Raw genomic sequence first — 20,114 nt, 5'->3', positions numbered from 1 at the left:
CTAGCCGTATACTGTACCACAGACAATTGCAACATCATATGTACCCAATCTCTCACAACCTCCACCATGACCATGACCACAACCTCTTCAACCCTCTCTTCTCTCTCTACACACCTCTCTCTCCTCCCTTTCACCGCCGCCACCACCTCAATAACCAAAACGAGAAAACCCCTCTCTTTTCCTCTCTTCGACCTCTTCACACCCCACCAGCACAATGTTACGAGGAGCTGTACAGTCCAGCCTATAGCGGCGTGAGCGTTCTGGGCAATGACATCTATGTAATGGACTCTAAGGTGAAAAAGCTGGGTGCTTTAGAGGTGACAAGCAGTTGTTGTGGTGGTGAGTGACAAGCAGGGCAATGTCATAAATCATAGGAACTCTTGTACTCACTTCCAAAAGATGGAAACTACTGCAATGTCAACATTGACAATCATGAAGGACAGCACCAATGAAATAAGAAATATTATTGAAACCTAAATCCTATATGATTTTCAGCACTCAGTCTGAGGTCTCAGGCCTGGAAGAAGACTAAGCAATGCTGCCATAAGACTGTTAAAACATCTGTCATTATTACATCATTGCTTCAACTTGCAATTGAAATGACAGAAGCATCCAATCTCAGAATGCAATAGCATGTTAGTAATAAATAAAAAGTGCAACTGCATATTATTTCATTTTTTGGCTGTCAACAAAAAGACATTGGAATAACTGAAAATTGCTTCAATTGCTTCAATCAATAAAGCTGGCAGCCAGTGAATAAGAAAACTCACCACCAAGGTCAAGAAAATCCATCCCAAAGGCTTATTGAAATGAAAATGCTGAACCATATCAGGGAAGCAGGAGCCACAACCTACCACCAGGATTGAAGGTAGACGATAGAAGGCAAACTTATGATTCTTGAAGGCAGGGACATTTGTAAAAGCAAGGCATAGTCTAAGCAATGTTACACAAATTAACTGAAAATCACAGCTTATTAAGAAAAATGGTAAGAACACAAAGCAGTCTGCTAAACAACAATACATGAATACACGTGTGCAGATGCACCTTCAAGTAGGCACAAACCAAACTAATGAAACAATCTTACAGTAGCACATGCATCCGAAACACACTATTGTCTCTCTGATGGCACTCCGACGGTCATTTCCAATTCCATCTTGCAGCTGTCTCTCAAACCTTTTAACATGACATAATTTTCTTGCTGCCAAACAGAACCCAAAGAACAAGGTCACCATTGATAGCAGAAAGCATAAAGATCACAACCATTGATAAAGATCTTAAAAACTTAGGCAAACTATAAGGAGCCACTAACACTGGCTATAAAACATTAGTTAAAGCAATAAATCACAAAGAACCAGCATACCACAAACAATTAGTCATGTGAATATGGGTTTCACACTTTTACTCCACTGCCTTATGGCCAGCAATAGGATGTGGGGTTTCATATGACAGATTAGATTCTTTAATTTTGGTTTGTTGATCAAAAGACTTTGGATTATTTACATAAAAACTGAAAAAGAGACAAGCAAGAAAAATTCTCCAAAGTAGATAAATTTGAAATAAAAAGAAAATAGGACTAAAACAAGATAAAAAGAAGTCTCTTCCCAAAGACAGTCCAACCCAGGCCATAGCAAACAAAAGTTACACTTACAAGGTGATTGCCTTCATGAACAAACATATCCTCCATGTGAAGAAAGAGTGATCTCCACTGACTCGAGAGACCATATTCAAGTTTGGACGCTTTGTTTGAGTGTCCTTGGCCCTTAGTATCAATCTCCTTTCCCCTAAAACTTTTCTGAACCAATATGCTGGCTTCTTTTTGACTCTTCTTCAATGCTAAGGGTGGTAAAATGTAAAATTAATGAACAATAAAATATTTGACAGTAAGAAAAAAACAATGTCAAAACAACTTCAGATGCCCACCATAGTAACATTTCACGCATCCTGCACAAACTTACCAGCAATTCGACCCTTGATATCCTTGTATTGAAGGTCCGACAAAATGTAAGCAGCTGGTCATCGGATTGCACAATAACCAAACTCATTTTAGTATACATTTAAACTTCCACATTACAAACAATCAGATATTCAACTAACATAACGAGGAGTTGTAATACCTTGCAAGCAAAACGGACAAGAGCAATCTTTGAGCAAGTCACAACCTGCATTCAAATTAGCAATGCCATCACCCTTAAGAGCTGTGCATCTTTCCAATTTTTTGAATTCATGGGATTTTAAACCCTGTGAACTAGGCAACCTTGACCACTCAATAGAACCATATTTGGTTGATTCCAGTTTACCAACACCAAGATCCTTCTCATCATTCCTGCGAACAACAGTGACTAATCCTTCACATAAAGGATTGCTTGCTTTCTCATATTGACATTTCCCTCCACCACCACAACAGTCATTCTTGCACAGTGCTGAGCATGTTGGTATTGAAACAATGGACACGCCATTATCTCTCAATGCATCACCAGCTTCCGTAACACTACGTGTATTGCCTCCATTGTCATCGGACTTTTCCCCAACATCATTAGGAACACTGAATGTAACAGATGCAGTGTCATCACTCGATGAATCACCCGCACTACAAGTAGATGAAGACCCAGAAACTGACTTTCCGTTTGGTGAAGATACAGCTTTAGGGTTACAATCTACTCCGAGTTTAGTCCTACGTTTCTCTCTGACTAAATCCTCAACCCCTAAAGAAAATTGTGAATTCCCCTCTTCAGAATCCACATTTTTATCATACCCATCTCCAGATTTAGGTTCCGAATCAGCTGAAATCATCGAAAATCCCCTTTTTGTGGGCCGGTTGCCCAATTCACCAACAACCCGGTTGGTCAAATCGCCAAGAACCGTACGGGTTTTGCAAAACCCATCTGTGCCTTCACTCATAATGAAACCCGATTAAGTAATCAACTTCTAAACCTCGAAACCCTCACAAACCCACTTCTCAGGTTGGCCAAAAACAATGAATTATCCACCCTCTGATCCAAAAAATGGAAAAGCAGCAAAAGAAAATCAGGTTTACAAAGCCTAAATACCAGAAATTCGGAAGAACAACATAATGTAAAACTATGGACCCTAAACCCTTACTAAACGAACTAGAGATTAAACCCTATATGGGTATTTTAAACTCAGCGCTTATTGAACTCTGAAGAGAGAAAATCCAAGAGCAACATGAAAACAAAAATTAGATATAATTTAGAGGGCTAAGCAGAGATACTGACCTTTGTTTGTATTTGGGAAATGAAGGATTTGAAATTAAGAAGGGTGGGCGGGTAAGGATTGACGCGCTCTTCAGAGTTTTGAAAGGAGCGAGAAGAGGAAAAGGGAATCAAATCAAAATTTTGTTGAGGCGGGAGTGAGTCGTGTTGTGTGATAATTGTGATTTCTCTCAAGTCTCAATCCTCAGTCTGACCCACCCGCCCTTCCAATTTCGAAAACTAGCAAATTTCCGCATTACGTCAAATGGCCCACATCCCTCAAAAATATCATACATAAGTTTCTCTTATATCAAATTTGACTATGATTTTGTTCCATCTACTAGTGAGCCAAAATTTACACGGCATTACAAATAAAATTAGGCTTATCATTTGCCCAATCCCTTAGTGATGCTGTTAGATTGCACTATTTGACAAGTTGGATGCATGTAAAAGTCCTATTTATGTTTTTTTTTTTTTAGTAGTTTACCTAGCAGGCTAAAATGAAAGAGAAACATAACTCATAATCCATCCGACCCAAACCTTTTCTCCTAAAACAAAATTAAATTAGCGCCGAGCACTTGGTAATTCTTGCCGCTGAGCGCTCGGCAACTACAGATGTAGCCTAATTTAAAACCTAGAAACTGCATATACAACTTAAAAATTAGTTCAAAATATTCTAAAAACTGCAGATGCAATTCTAAAATTAACTCAAATTTGCATCTGCATCTCAAAAAGCTACATATACATCTGCCAAGTGCTCGAGAGTCTTTTTTACGGTGACAAACGCATGTACGCACACATAATATTCTTTAATTTAATTTTTTTCGGTGTATTTACAGTCAAGAAACTTCTTATAAACCCAGTTTTTGAAAGACTTTTAATTAGAAACTTAGCCGGATAAAAAATTAAGTTTCATCCAATATGTCCGTGTAGGCGCGTGGGGGTTAAAAAAATACACTAAAGAGCGCTTGGTATATGCAAATGCATCATGCACATTTTTAAGTTGCAAATGCATCTTTTTAGTTTGCAGATGCATCTTTATAAGTTGCAAATGACATATTTTAGGTTTTATATGCTGGTTATAGGTTGCAGATGCAGGTTGCATCTGCAACCGTCGAGCGCGTGGCAGATTCTTACCTAGCGCTTGATGGGAATTGTCGAGCGCTCGGTGGACAATTTGGGGCGGCTAGAGTTTGAGTTAAATTTCTTTCTTATTTTGGGTTTCTAATTAAAGCACCCTTTTAATTTAGAAGTAATTTATCCTTTTTTTTCTTAATCTTATTATTGTTAATATGGTTAAAAAAGCAAGGGTGCCACTATTCGGACCCTATTTTTTTATCAGTAGCCCCAAAAATTTAACGAAATGTTAATTTTCAATTTTATCATAATGTAAATTAACTGTTAAGGATAAACATTTAATTTAAAAATTTTCAAAAATAATGAATTTAAATTATACCCAACAGCTCTGTATACCCAACATCTCAACTCATCTCTATACCTCTACACACCTCTCCTTTTTAACAAAACCCTAAATCCCACTACACACCTCTCCTTTTTAACAAAACCCTAAATCCCACTACACTAACATTCTCTATATCAAGGCAAACAACCATAATATTGATAAATAAATGCTCAAGTCGCGATCTAAGAGTTTTCGAACGAAGTATTATCATCATTCATTCATGTTTTTATTGAAAAAAATATGTATTTTAAAAAACTGAAATCGCAACATGTTCAATACACCAGTGCCGAATACTTGAGATACTTTTCGACAAAGAGGTGTTGAACATCATCACTCTTGTTCGACAGGCCATAACCGAACAAGTCTTTATTTCAAAAAAAATGACCACAACCATAACCAATACATATATCAATTGCAGGGACATGTTAAGAAAAGGTTCCAGTATTTCAAACATTCAACAAATTTGAACATTGGACTTTGACTATCAATGCAAGGTGTCATGGGCAATTTTTTTCATACAGCAGAATATGCCCGTGCATCGCCAAGATTCCTCTAAATCAAGGCCATCATTTCCATCTCGTATGCTCCTTTCAAGATTTAGACCCATTTGTTACCCTCTCGAGGTTTGCCAATGAGAACTACTCATCTCAAGTCTCGCTCGTAATGACTATGCGATTGCTTCCTTGTATCAAGGTTCTTAGCCAAGACACTCATCAGATCGATAGGTTCTCATGATGCCGGCATTCCATTATCTCATGTCTGGTCCTACTTTTTTTTTTTCCACATCTTAATCGTCATAGCATTAAGGGCTAGCTCATGCCCATATTCCTTTCCTCGAGTTGAACATGCATGCCAACTTGCAAGCATGCTGATAGAATTTGAGCATCCAACCTAAAACCAATTGGCAATGGGTGAAGAGATCCAAGACCTTATAAGCGCTTATGCTAAGCTTTAGCTTTCCGATGTGGGATATTGATTCACATTACTCTCAACATGCCCTGGCATGTGTGGCAAGATTTTTAGTCTAACATGTGGACAAATTGTATTGGGTGACGTGAGAGCACATGTAGCTGTTGGGCCTTACACGCAGATAACCAAGCTTTGATACTGTGAATGAATATAAGCATCCATCCCAAAACCAATTGGTAATGGGAGGAGTAGCTCAAACCCTTATAAGCCACTAGGAAAAGTTATACATTTTGAATATGGGACAACACTCCACATTCTCATATGCCCCTGCACGTGTGGCATCACTTTAAGCCAAACACGTGGATAACTCATATTGGAAGACGTGGAGCACGTGTAGCCACTTGGCCTAACACACGCGGGTGAATCTACTCTGATACTATGAAGAAATCTAGGCATCCATCTCAAAATTAATTGGCAATTAATAGGAGGAGTAGCAAAAACCCTTATAAGCCTCTATGCAAGGCCTCACATTCTTGATGTTGGATCTTTCTGTCAACAAGCACCCGCATATGTGGCGTTACTCAAGCCTAATACGTGGACAATTCATATTAGGTGACGTGGGAGCACGTGTAGTTGTTTGGAACAACACGTGGCTGTTTGGATCAACACGTGGATAGCTTGTTATATACTATGAAGAAATCTAAGCATTCATCCCAGAACCAATTGGACATAGGAAGAGTAGCTCAAACCCTTATAAGCCATTATACAAGGTCTCACATTCTTGATGTGGGATCTTTCTCTCAATACACTCTCACACGTGTGACGTCACTCAAGCTTATCATGTGGACAACTCATATTGGGTGATGTGGACCACGTGTGGCCACTCGGCCTAACACACGTGGGTGAACCTGCTCTGATACCATGATAGAATTTGAGCATCCAACCCAAAACCAATTGGTAATGGGTGGAGATGCTCAATACCTTATGAGAACATATGCTAAGCTCTATTTTTCCGATGTAGGACATTGCTCCACATTACTCTCAACACATGCCACCCAAGTGAGCAACTCTTGTATGATGCCTCAAACTAGCTTTCTCTTGTAAGCATGAAGTCACCGCTTCTCGTGCGTTCTAGCATCACATATTGCGCATGGCTAAACCCAAGCCAATGCCTTCGTTGAGTACTACGTGGTAAAGGTGCACCACGGAGTCTCCATGAGTTCACATATATCCTACATGTTGTGCATATGGGGCGACATAAGGGAATTTCTCATGTAGCCTTGTCTACGTGCGCCCAGCACAATACAAGTTTTCTCGTTCGCTTGTACTGTTCGTGAGACCTCCTGTCCCACGAAGACACACGACCGCCCTCTGGAAGTCATGTGATTTTCCCTAGGTCTCCAAAGGTTACTAGAGTAGCTCGCTTAACGCCTCATAGGTGCTAGCGTCGAGGGTGGTGGAGAGCCTAACACCATGCCTCCTTCTAAAGAGCATTTTAAGCTTTTCTTCACAAACCAGGAGGAAACATCAACTTACGCGAAGATTCAAAATGGCCCATAATAAATTCATCCGAACTTTGAATGATGATCCGTCAATTACATTGGACTCATTTTGACCTCCTGAATTTATCGGCATTTTTAGATTTCTCAAATTTCAATCGGAAGACCCTGAAACTTGCAAATTACTGAATTACCCTTCTACGCACGCAACCCGGCCATTCTTCACCAAATGAATGCCACACTTTTGCCATTTGACCCCTCATCCTTCATAATAATGTCACAGAAGCACAACTCTAAATGAAGATCGTGACATAGAGCATATATATAATAATCAGCATGTAGAGGATACTTGTGAAAACAAACTGAATTGTGACAAAACAAAGGAGCACTTACATGCAGCTTCAACATTCGCAGGATATTCATCATTTAGACTAGAAAACATTGATATTATACTCAAAACTATGCTTTCAGCTTGGAACAACATAATTTCTACATTAGATAATGCAATACTATATTTTTTTTATAAAAAATCAAATAATTCAAAAAGTCATTAATGTGGTAATATAATTTCCCCATTTGTCTAGTGCAGAAAGGGAAAAGGGAAGTTCAAATTTCCTAATGACCGCATATTATGATACCCTAAGTCTAAATTTGACGGATGAAAAACACAAAAAATCTACCAAATAACTTAGGATACACACAAAAATGTACCAAATAACTTAAAACATAGCCCTAAACCTAACATTTCATTCATGAAAAAAAAAATTAGAAAACCTAGAATACAAACTAACCTTAGTTGAATGGTAGTGGAGGACGGTGGTGATGAGGGGCAGCTACTGCAAGGGGCGTTTGCAGGGCGGCTGCAGGGCCTGAAATTCGGTGTTTATGTGGTTGGAGTTGGGAGGTGGTAGTGATGGTGTTGGATTTGGGTGTGTGAAGTAGAATTATTGAATTTTGTTGTTAGATTTTAGTAAGGGTAGTTTAAGAAAACATGTTGGATGTACTAATAAATTTTAATATTTTAAAATAAAAATAAGTATAAAGAATGTGTTGGAGTTAGTAATAAAAAATTTAGTCCAAAATAGCAGCACCCAAAAAGCAATCTTAACAAGAAAAAAAAAATGATTGAGAAAGCAACAATACGTAAGGAGTAAGGACGGAACTGATCAGTTCCGAAGCCCATATTTTGACATCATCTTCAAACCCATAGATATCCATTGACATTGAAAGGCGCGCCAAGTCTAACTGCTAGCCTCTCTGCACCAATTGAAAATCGCCGCGTCATGCGCCACGTCATCACCTCTGCCGTATAAGTAATCGAACGAAGTGAAGTGCTTCCTCCGATTTCCAATTTTCAAACTTGCTCCCCCAAAACTAACAATTTCTTCTTCAAGAAGATGCAGAGCCCAAACCCAAATCCGACGGCCGAGGACGACTCTCAGCCCACCGCGAGGCGCATCCAACGGCTGTCCTTGCACCTGACACCCAGCACCTCACTTCCTCTGAACCAGCTTCAGATGCTAGAGTGCGCCAAAGCGGTGAAGCTCAACGTGGACACCAAGAGTCTTTCGAACTACATGAGAGGAAAGCACAAGGACATTCAAGACAAAGTGCTGGACTACTTTAACAAAAGGCCCGAGCTTCAGACCCCTGTTGAGATTTTGAAGGACGATCACCGCGAGCTTTGTATGAGACAGCTTGTTGGGCTGGTTCGAGAGGCTGGGATTAGGCCCTTTAGGTACGTCATTGAAGACCCGGCTAAGTACTTTGCTATTTTGGAGGCTGTTGGCAGCGTCGACATGTCGCTTGGGATTAAGATGGGGGTGCAGTACAGGTGATTATTACTCTGATTTTTTCTTGTTAAGCTTTTTGTGGTTTAATTTGGATTTTCTGGCATTTGTGTATTTTTGGGGCGGGGCTTTTTGGGAAATAAGATGCTTTTTGACTTGGGTTTGATCTTGTTTGATTATTGGATTGGTGGGTTTTCTTGTGGCAATGGTTTTTGCTGTTTGAGCTGAGTTATGATTATGGGAATTCAATTTTGTTAGTTCTAGGTGAGATGAAAGCTGACCATTATTTTTTGAGTTGTTTTGTTCTCTTTCACCAAATCATCTAAGCCTCTAATCCCTTTTATTCTTGGTAGATTATGGGATTTGTTTATTTTACTCTCTGGATTGTAAATTCTTTTTGGATCGATTGTGATTGCATTAGATTTGTTCGTGCGCCACAAATAGGCCTAAAATACGCACACAGAGGTAGACAGATATGTAAATAGAGACGTAGATAGTTACAAAATTACAGATATAGGTATAGATATTATGGTGTGCTTTAAATCTTTGCACACAATGACGTATGCAGCTACTTCATGTGAAAACTTTGACAATTATGACCACATCTGAATAATCGGTAACCCCATCCATGGCTTTTGTTTGGTGTTGTGCCTTGCTGCACTAGTTGTTGGCTTATCCCCAAATGTGAAATCCCTTTAACTTGTGGTGCTACTATATTGAGTTGTTCAGACACAAGGAGGAGGAGGAGGTTTATAAAAATCTTAATCAATGAATTGAAGTTAGATGTGCTAGAGTGTTGTTTTTGAGTGCTCTGAGATGTCTATTAATAAAGCTGTTACAAAACAAACAATTGTTGGTCCACATGAAAAAAAAAAAAAAAACCCTTATACTTTTGGGAGCAGTGATTAACCAATAATTTTGTCTTGGTATGGAGAGGAGATCCGATGTTCAAGTTCGTGCTCTTCTGTATTTGCTTCCCATTTAATTCAAATAGTTCCTGTGATGGGTGCCACCTTGGAGGGAGAGTGTTAGAATATAAATTAATTGTTAGTCCACACTATAACAGCTTAAGCTATCGGAGATAATGGCAAACCAACAAAGTTGATCAGAAACCAAGTGAAGAAAACCTTTACTAATATAGTAATATATTGCTGTAAGACAGTGAATTATGCAGATGAGAATATGGTGATTAAGGATGCAATGTGCATGATTGAAAAATGTAAGACAGGCATAAGTGGATGTGTGTCAAGATTGGGACCATAAATCGAGATTCTTGTGAAAATTTGGGGAACATTGAGAAAGGTCATGCGGTGAACGAGGGACAATAAAGATAGTTTTATGTGACAGGTAACTTGTTATAGAATACATGTCCTTTTGTGCAAATTGAATGCTCTGAAATGGAAATTTACCTAAAAATTGGATGGTAGAAATTTCTACAAGAATTGGATATATGAAGTCTCTTATTTGTAAGAACTACTATGAATTTTGGAAGGCAGAAGTTTCCATTAAATAGAGGGTTTGAAAAGTTCCTCATTGTTTTGATACTTAATTGCATTACCTCTACAATTTGTGTTTTATCTTACACTGATTTTTTATTACTTTCTTGTACAGTCTTTGGGGAGGTTCTGTAATCAACTTAGGAACTAAAAAGCACAAGGATAAGTATTTTGATGGTATTGACAATATGGAGTATCCAGGTTGTTTTGCTATGACAGAACTGCATCATGGTGAGCTGTTCGGCTACTGACAGTCATTTATTTGTTTCCTTGCTTTTGCCTAAGCGGATTTGGTGACAATTAATTGGTGTGGCATTTTCAATATATACATACTTTCATTATGTGCTCAAGCATCTTGATTTTGTGGAAAATTAAGCAATCACCTTTTGCAATTTTTATTTTGGTGGAAGCATAAATTGTAATTCTTAGTGAGTAATATTATTATGAGAAAGTCAAATCACATGCAAAGAGGATTCATTGAGCAATAGCTTTATGATGCTTGAGATATTATGAAAAAAATTCTCCAAGATTTATCTTGATGACTTGTTAGTCACTAGTTTGGAATGTCAGAGTCGATATCCACCTTTTACTTGGTCAATATAATAATGGATGACTGGTTGATGATCATAATTATCCATCATCTTTTTCTTCACATTTCTTGTTTATTATCTATTTTATACTTTTGCTCTTTTACAGATTTGGATTTGATTATAAAATCACTGTACATAGTATAATTTTTATTTCTTAGGTACTGGTGCATTATTGTGTCTGTACCTAGAATTCATATCTGAACTCTTTGCTTTGTTTCTTTTTTGGTGCCTAAAGGCTCAAACGTTCAAGGTCTACAGACAGTGGCAACATTTGATCCAATAACAGATGAATTTATAATTGACACACCCAATGATGGGGCCATCAAATGGTGGATTGGAAATGCAGCTGTTCATGGCAAGTTTGCCACTGTTTTTGCTAAGCTGATGTTGCCTACTCATGATACAAAAGGAGTTTCTGATATGGGTGTCCATGCCTTCATTGTGCCAATAAGGGATATGAAGACCCACCAAACTCTTCCAGGGATTGAGATACATGATTGTGGCCATAAGGTTGGTCTGAATGGGGTTGACAATGGAGCATTAAGATTTCGCTCAGTGAGAATCCCTCGTGATAATCTTCTTAATCGGTTTGGAGATGTCTCTCGGGATGGGAAATACACAAGTAGCCTACCGACTATAAATAAAAGATTTGCTGCTACACTAGGGGAACTTGTGGGTGGGAGGGTCGGCCTTGCATATTCTTCAGTTAGTGTCCTTAAGGTTGCTGGCACAATTGCAATCCGATATTCTCTACTGCGTCAGCAGTTTGGTCCTCCCAAGCAAGCTGAAGTCAGTATTCTTGATTACCAGTCCCAACAGCACAAGTTAATGCCAATGCTGGCTTCAACTTATGCATTCCATTTTGCCACGCTGCATTTGGTGGAAAAATATGCAGAGATGAAAAGGACTCATGATGAACAATTGGTTGCAGATGTCCATTCACTTTCAGCAGGGCTCAAAGCTTATGTGACGGCATATACAGCAAAGTCATTGAGTACATGTAGGGAAGCTTGTGGAGGCCATGGGTATGCTGCTGTCAACCGCTTTGGTAGTTTGCGGAATGACCATGACATTTTTCAGACATTTGAAGGGGACAACACAGTGCTTCTACAACAGGTTGCTAACATATCACATTTTATACACCATTTCTTGGAGTTTTTATGATGAATGCTCTAGTTTGTTTCATAGGATAAAGCATGGGTACCCAACAGGTAGTATGATTCCTGTGACAGGAAAGGGGTAAGAATGGCCACATCTTTGACTACAGTTGCAATCCTACACCCAAAGGACCCATCATGCCTTGCTCTGCTCCATAGGGTAGTGGTAGTCAGTTCTGAACTACACAGAGCAGCATAAACATATCCATTACTGTGATTCCGAAAACACAGAAAAAGAAAAGAGAGAAAATAAAGAAGCTTATAGGAGCTGTCTGATCCCCATGATTGTTTGAAAATTCCTGCATAGCACAATCTTGCCTTGCGCATTTTCCAACAAACCTGCTTTGCTTGGGCTAGCTTAGTGTGAAATTCTTGATCATCATACCATACTCCTTGCTGCTCCCAGGCTTTTAAAACTATTGTTTGCATCTTATAGAAGATATTCATGCTATGTGGTTTCCATTGAGAATTCTAGCTTTATTTTACAGATACAATAGTGCTGCTCGTACAGTTTCTACATGGAAACCGTTTTGGGTATTGTCATGCAGTGTTGGAACAAGATGAAATAGATATGCTAAAAAATTTCACTCGTGATGCAGGTAGCAGGTGATCTGTTGAAGCAATACAAGGAGAAGTTTCAAGGTGGGACCCTCACAGTTACATGGAACTACCTTCGAGATTCCATGAACTCATATCTATCTCAGCCAAATCCGGTGACTGCTCGTTGGGAAAGTGAAGACCATTTGCGAGATCCTAAGTTCCAGTTGGATGCTTTCAGAGTGAGTTCTATCTGGGTTCTGTGATTCAAATCCTACTTTTAGTATACAATTCAACTGAAATTTTGGTTCACATAATTTTCCTCCTGCAGTACCGAACTTCTCGATTACTTCAAAGTGTTGCTATTAGACTTCGCAAGCACTCTAAAACTCTAGGAAGTTTTGGTGCTTGGAATAGATGCCTAAATCACCTGTTGACACTTGCAGAGTCCCATATTGAATCTGTCATCCTTGCCAAGTTTATTGAAGCTGTGCAGAAGTACTTCCTAGTTCCTACTGTCAGCCTCATCTGTTACTTTCATTTGCTCTTTCCTTAATGGTTTTGAGTTTCTAAATTGAGCTATCTTTGTGCCAGATGTCCAGATGCAAGTTCTCGAGCTGCTCTGAAACTTGTCTGTGATCTTTATGCCTTGGATCGCATTTGGAAAGACATAGGAACCTATCGTAATGTTGATTATGTGGCACCAAACAAAGCCAAGGTTTGAACCTCAACTAATGATCCAATGAAGTATGAGAAAGAAATTACATTTCCTTCTGATTCTGCATTTTACTAGCACCAGGAGTCAAGATAATGGAAACCATATTTAAGCCTGAATAGAAGTCACATAAATGAATCATACATGGCTTTCGAGGAATGCCTTTAAATTTCGGACTAATGTATTTCTGTTTGTGCAGGCAATTCACAAACTCACGGCAAACCTGAGTTTCAGAGTGAGAAATATTGCAGGGGAACTGGTAGACACATTTGATATTCCAGATCATGTTACACGAGCCCCAATTGCAATGCAGTCAGATGCCTACTCTCAGTACACACAGAATGTGGGGTTTTAAATCCTGTAAAAAAAAGCCGGAAATATATGTTGGAAATAATTGTCGATGCCAAATTGGCAGGACATGGGAAGGGTGAAGGGAGTTCTTGTTTCTCTTACCATAATTTTTTTTTTCTTTTTTAAAAAGTTATTGGTTCCTTATAAAAATTGATCGTTGGGAGTATGTGGGTGAACAAAGGTGATAGTAAGCTCTCAGTCCAGGAGAAATAGTCATGTATTTTGTTTGTAACATTATCAAACAGAAATTCGTGCTTGATACAAACCTACATTTCTGTGCATTGATATTTTTATGCATTTTTATTTTTGTGGATTGTAGATTCACTAGATTGTGTCCTGGCCGGTAATTGTAAATATCTTCATAATCCCTCAGTTTTATCTTTTTTCAGATGTGTGAAATGACTCGGACCTTGGACCAATGGGTCTGGCTGTCTAAGTTTCAACGCTCCCAAAGAAATAAAAAGAACAAAGTGTTATGCAACAAAAAAAAAAGGAAAAAGTATTATCTCAGACTAGATGGTATAATAATATAACCAATCGTGAAGAAAGTTTTTGTAAATTTAGGCTGACAAACTCTTCCTACATCAGTTCTAAAATTGTACTGCCCAAAATTTGCACGTTTCCTACTAAAAAGCTCTTTGCAACACTTCAACTTTACACACATCCGTCTCCAATCACAAACTTCAGAGATGCTTATATGTATTAATTACATAAACTTAGTATTTAATAGGCTTGCAGTTTAAATATGCATTTCGAGCTGCTTCGCTTTTCTGTCTGATATCTTCATACATCTTTAAGGATGCCTCGGAAAATTTAGTAAGTCTATCAAGAACCTTTGTCAAACTTGTATGTATGCAGCTCAGGTTTGAAGATGATTCTTCGCTGTTCTCCTCGTCTTTGTTCTCTGATTCTCTGTTGTTTGCATCAGATGTCCTCTGTTTTTTCTGTGCAGCTGCTTGTTGTTCCATCAAATGACGCAGATCTGATAAGAAGGTTCGGATTGCATCAGTGAGTTCATTAGATGGCAGTGCTCTGATCCCGGCTGCCCAATCACGAAAGAGAACAAATATAGGTGGGGCCACAACTCGGCGAGGGGAGAAGGGCCTCCTGCTTTTGGAACGCTCCCGTGGTTGCATGATGCAGTTTTGCAGCCAACCATTGAGAGCTTCCACATATGACGTGTGGCTGTTGATCCAGTCTGCAAAGCTTAGGCCAAAGCATTCAATCTCATCCAAAAGTTGAGCCATGATTTCCCTGCGGGTATCTCCTTGGGAAGTTGCTGTTGAACTCTTTGAATGATATGCCAGTGAGATGGTAATATATTGCGCATGATGGCATTCAAGCATGGCCTTCCACATCCTGATCAATCTGCATGCACAGAAACACCATCCATATATTCAAAGTTATTGATGCTTTGAAACAAATAAGATAAATTTCAAGAGTTGGAAACTAAATGACATCAAGCGGCCATGAGAATTATCTTCAATGTCCCATTATTGGAACAAGAAGATCCTACTTACGCCTGAGTAAGTTCTACAAGTTGCGGCTGCAATTCTTCATCCCTCATTTTCTCAATCCGCTTTGATATTGAATCAACAGAGTGAATTGCCACTCTTATTCGTGAATGTAGATCCTTCACAATCGCCCGGGTTTTATCAATAACCTGACTACTATAGTCCTTTGCAAATTGATTCCTAAGTTGATCACACTTATGGTCATACACCTTCCTAATAGATTCACTTGCCTACAAGAGGAACCAACAAAAATAAGTGAGGATGATGACTAAACAAAAATGCTTTACAACAAACAGCATTGATAACATACACATACACACACACACATATATAATATATATATCACATTAATAACTTTTAATCATTATATTTTCTCTTGTATTTAATGTCAGATAGAAACAGGGTTCACAAGACACCATGCAAATTTGAGGTTTCCAGCAATACCCATCCATCCCCTTGCTAAGTTGATGGTTTGATGACCAGAAGGTCTCAGATCAAACTTGTGAGCATTTAAAAGGGCATACAAGCACATTAACTGATGCTGGAAGTATCCCAAATAATGCACTTTTGGTTCATAGGAAGATGGACGGAAAAGCAGAGAGTGGAGACACATGCAAATCACTCACTAACAGTGAAAATTTTTACTTTTTAACTTCTTAGTGTATTTATTATCCAAAAGAAAAAACAATTAAACAAACCACCAGCATCACTACATCAAAGAGGAATATCACATAATTTATGAAGCATTGTATGATTAGCCATATATCTCTCTTCCACATGGTTATTTTTTATTATCTTATTATATGAAAGGGGTTTAAAAATTAGAACAACTGTATGGTTAATTTGTTTAAGAATTTTCTATCAACTAATACAATCAAATAATCATACTATCTCCACACACACAGGTTCTCCTTCTCTCCCTCATCTATATCTTTTCAAAAGTATGTATATGTATATAGACGTGGACGTAAATGTGTGTGTTTACATCTATAAACTATGGGGTACTTAAAAACCAGTTCTGCTATATATGCAAGAGGGTTAGGAAGATTCTTTTTCATATATAACCCTAATGATAATTCAAACTAGGGATGCATCCCATCTTCATATTTATGTGCCGAATCATGAGATTGTGGCAAGTAGATCATATGGCAGTTCGTTTAAAAGCATGCAACATTAGATCACATAGTAATGAAGATGTTCAAAAGATTCTTGTATCTTTATAAGAATGAGGCTTCGACAAAAGTACCTTTACTTCATCATAGAGTTTTCTTTCCCATGCATACAGTCTGTCAAGAGTGGAGGAATGACTTCCTGCAATCATGCAAAACTCTTCAACGAAATCACTTCCACTGTCATCAACATCATCTTTAGATGCTGTGGCAAGAGGATTCCTTGATGAAGATGATCTTGAAGACGTTGTTCTCTTCCAAGTGATAACTTTCGTTACATGTTGAGGAGGTTCTACAAAACATTAAGATCTCACATTATGGTGGGAAAAGACACAGGAGATTTTAATAACTCCATAAAAGAGTTGTCCTCCACTAAATAAAATGCGAGTAGGTCAGAATGAGGATTTCATTTGTTTGCTGCAAGTATTCAAACAATACATATATGATATAACTAAAGTGATCAGCTGACCCCACAATTATCGCCACACTAAAAATCAAAATTAAATGGATGAACCGTGTTTATCTGCTTCTTTGTACCAGAGATACAGCCTCTAGCCGTAACATAAGAGAAGTTTGACTTACCAAAGGATTTCTAAGATTCAACAAACCCAAAAAGTGATGAATCAATGGAAAAACATCACCTTAGATACGTGGGTAAAGCATAAGGAAGCTCTTGCAATTGCTAAAGATATCAATGGCCTTATACAAACCCCTAAGTACCCACTGGATTGTTAATTAGCTTGTGACCAATCAATTGATACAACTTACCATGAGAAATAAGTGCAGCCTTTCCACCGAAGCAAACAAGCTGGAAAGCCACAAGAAAAGCCAAAGCCGACGATGTACCTACAAAATTGAATAATCATTAGGGATTTAGGAAGGCAAACAAGAAAAAAAAAAAAAAAAAAGAAGAAGACCTAACTAAAATAATTAATGGCACTACCACAAAGACAAATAAAAGCTGTGAATCAAATTCAGCAGTTGAAGTGGACATACAAAATTCTCCAACCAACACAAATAATTACCTTTTGCCTCTGAATATCCGACCCTGATTTTATTTGACTCGAGCATCTTGGAGACCTCTCTACCTGATTCTGCAGCTCTAAAAAAGCGGTGCTCGATATCCTTTATGCTTGAAAGGAAATCTTTAGCCCTGTGGGTAATAAACTCTGAAGGGTCCTCTCTTTCTGCACTTAAATCTTTCTCCCCCACAGTCTTCTCCCTCTTCGAACCAGACTGCTCAAGTGCAACTTTTCCAGTCAAATTCCTCACTGCCCCATTGGCATTATGTCCCACGACTAACTGTCTAGTTTCACCCCCACCTGTTTGCAGAGGCCCATCAATGCCTCCCGAGTTTATTGAATTGGCATTATGTTCTACACTATCATTTTGAGTCACTGACTCACCAACCTTAGTTCCTTCATGAAGTTCATTACTTCCATCTAATCCTACCTTTGCCCATCTCCCCCTTGGCTCCACCACACTATGATTAGCTTCTTCATGTCTCCACCCATCAAAATTCACATCCACTCCACTATTTCCCACAAACCTAAAGCTCTCACTCTCATCAACAGGATCAAAAAAATCCCAGTTAGAATCTGCCTCAGAAAGAGGAGGAGGTGGTGGTGGCAATGGAATATCCTCATCCATATAACTACTATTAATCGGATTAAACCTCATAGTCACAGCAGCACTACCTCCTGACCTCATATAACTCAAAGTCGCCACAGGAGGCGAATGGGACCTCTCATTGTGCATCGGCGAGTCCGAAACCTCTCCGATAGGCGATGGGGACGGTGAAGGGTAGGAGGAGTGTGATGGGGTTTTGTCTGAGGTTGACAGAGATGACTCTATCAACACCTCGGCCTCGGCGTATCGCCGAAGTGCAATGCCAATGTTTCGAAGTGAGTTGATGTAAGATACATGAGAAGCTGCTAAAGCATACCTTGAATCAATTGCTTGCTTGATGTATCGTTTGCGCTCTTTACAAAGACGCAACGCTTCGTTGTTCTCGGTTTTGGAGTTTGTACCACCCATTTTGCACAGAAAATTTGGCGACCCAGTTCATGAAAATATGCTCATTTTCTTAGTAACCAAACAGAAGCTCTGGAAAAAGGACAGAAAGCACAAAGAGTCCAAATTTTCAATAAAAGCTGCTTAAGAAAACCCTGTTCACAACTCTCAAAAATACTGAAAACCCACCGGCCACCACAACTGGACTATGAGAATGAATGAAAAAGCAAAGGTTTTTCGGAAAAATAAAGAAAACCCTTTCCTTTAAACCCAAACCTTACAGTAGTGACCAGTGGAAAACAGAGCATTTAGCTCTACAGACCCAAAAACAGAAATGGGTTTTGCAGGAAACGAAAAACCCACTTGGGCAAAGCTTGGTTTCAAGGATGTGGACCTGGATAGCGAAAATGCGAGGAAATCGTTGGACAATGGAGTTCACGCTACTCTAGACAGAGCTCAGAGACAAAAACTGAGAGGAGAAGTCGTTTTCATGGAAGGAAGAGCAGCAGAGCAAGCATGTTGCTCGGAGTGGTGGTTGGGGGCTCATAAAAGAAAACCCATTAACGGAAACCCCAAGGAGTTGAAAGCAATGAATGTGAAGCTGACTATAGCTTGGCGTCTCAGAGACCTTTCCTGGGAGGCTGAGGCTCTGATACGAATATTTTTGCAGCGATGGTGAGGCCAAAACTGATATTGAAATGATGAATGGAGACTCGGAAAGAAAGAGAGAGAAATTATAGAGAGTGGAAATGTGAAAAAGCAGAGAGAGAGAGAGAGGAATCTGTTACAATTAGTAAACAGAGTTACAGAGGTGGTGATTGAGCAAAAGAGCCTCGTAGAGTGTGTCTGATTTTTTCGGAAATATGTCTACGACTATAACCAAAGAAAACGATTTCTTTTTTGTTAATTTCAATTAAAATTTATTTATTATTTTTTTTTTTTTCATTCTTAACTTTCACCGAGAAACTAGTGGAATGTTTCATTATGATTTAAATTGCATTTGTGTCTATTTTTCTTGTTTCTTAACTTGTTTATAACACATCAAATATATAACATCGTCCCATAAAATTCTTTTCGTCACTAAATATGTTGATATGGTGTAATTCATTCATATAAATTATAGGTGTATGAATTGCTAAATTCTAATTAATATCTAACTTTGTAAATATTGTACACATTATAATTTGTATAAATTAATAACACTGAGGATAACATGTAGTCTTACGATTACATATACTGTAAACATATTATAATTTGTTTGAATTATTAAAACAAAAAGGAGGAGGAGGTTGAATATGAGCAATAAACCAAAGAAAACATTGCTTTAAAGAAAGCAGAGAGGCAGAGGGTAATTGGTGTGTGGTAGTGTGTGTCAGAGTGGAATACGATACATATATATATACCGTTCAGTATTTTATTGGGAAAAGTGTTCAGATGACAGAATTGCCCTCAGGTTTCACGAGAGACCACACTCTCCAACGGCTCCTTAAAATCCGCTCATCGGGAAATCACTCGCTCTTCTTTTCTTTCTGCATACAAATACAAGACATATGTAAAAGAAAATAATATAAATGATAAACATCTTTATCTATTTGCTTTTCTTTTCTTAATTGAATAATGATAATACTTCTTTTTTTCTTTACAAATCAATTATATTTTGAGTTTGTATATTGGAAAGATTTTACAATACAAATACTGTAAAT

General features: G+C 38.4%; 3 protein-coding genes across 5 annotated transcripts; 1 reads left to right on the top strand and 2 right to left on the bottom strand.

The window, feature by feature from the left end:
• Nucleotides 1-680: 680 nt before the first annotated feature.
• On the bottom strand, nt 681-3,355 carry LOC147284007 (DNA-directed RNA polymerase subunit beta). Of its 2 annotated transcripts, XM_086245088.1 has the most exons (5): nt 3,234-3,355; nt 2,115-2,990; nt 1,956-2,009; nt 1,649-1,833; nt 681-1,198 (listed from the first exon to the last, which is right to left on the bottom strand). In XM_086245088.1, the coding sequence occupies exons 2-5, from the start codon at nt 2,896-2,898 to the stop codon at nt 1,109-1,111; spliced, it is 1,113 nt and encodes a 370-aa protein (XP_086101214.1). In that variant the 5' UTR covers nt 2,899-2,990; nt 3,234-3,355; the 3' UTR covers nt 681-1,108. The 2 variants fall into 2 exon arrangements, with proteins under 2 accessions (XP_086101214.1, XP_086101215.1); XM_086245089.1 differs by lacking the exon at nt 3,234-3,355 and having other exon boundaries at nt 2,115-3,217.
• Nucleotides 3,356-8,271: 4,916 nt separating this feature from the next.
• ACX2 (acyl-CoA oxidase 2) lies at nt 8,272-14,018 on the top strand. 2 transcript variants are annotated; one of them, XR_015122350.1, is made up of 7 exons: nt 8,272-8,913; nt 10,481-10,596; nt 11,191-12,071; nt 12,712-12,891; nt 13,096-13,147; nt 13,244-13,367; nt 13,564-13,702. XR_015122350.1 is itself a non-coding variant. In XM_086244504.1 (7 exons), exons 1-7 carry the CDS (start codon nt 8,477-8,479, stop codon nt 13,717-13,719), a joined length of 2,061 nt encoding a protein of 686 aa, XP_086100630.1. In that variant the 5' UTR covers nt 8,277-8,476; the 3' UTR covers nt 13,720-14,018. The 2 variants fall into 2 exon arrangements, 1 of the variants encoding a protein (XP_086100630.1); XM_086244504.1 differs by having other exon boundaries at nt 8,277-8,913; nt 12,981-13,147; nt 13,564-14,018.
• Nucleotides 14,019-14,328: 310 nt separating this feature from the next.
• On the bottom strand, nt 14,329-18,581 carry LOC147284005 (bZIP transcription factor, putative (DUF630 and DUF632)). Its single transcript, XM_086245019.1, has 5 exons — nt 17,424-18,581; nt 17,167-17,244; nt 16,476-16,690; nt 15,236-15,459; nt 14,329-15,083 (listed from the first exon to the last, which is right to left on the bottom strand). Exons 1-5 carry the CDS (start codon nt 18,433-18,435, stop codon nt 14,432-14,434), a joined length of 2,181 nt encoding a protein of 726 aa, XP_086101145.1. The 5' UTR covers nt 18,436-18,581; the 3' UTR covers nt 14,329-14,431.
• Nucleotides 18,582-20,114: the final 1,533 nt, after the last annotated feature.

The sequence above is a fragment of the Dryas octopetala genome, chromosome 5 (assembly GCF_963921425.1).
Source record: "Dryas octopetala chromosome 5, drDryOcto1.1, whole genome shotgun sequence".
NCBI classification, from domain to species: domain Eukaryota; kingdom Viridiplantae; phylum Streptophyta; class Magnoliopsida; order Rosales; family Rosaceae; genus Dryas; species Dryas octopetala.
The sequence above is the reverse complement of the archived record's forward strand: the minus strand, read 5'-3'. Positions and strand labels throughout refer to the sequence as shown.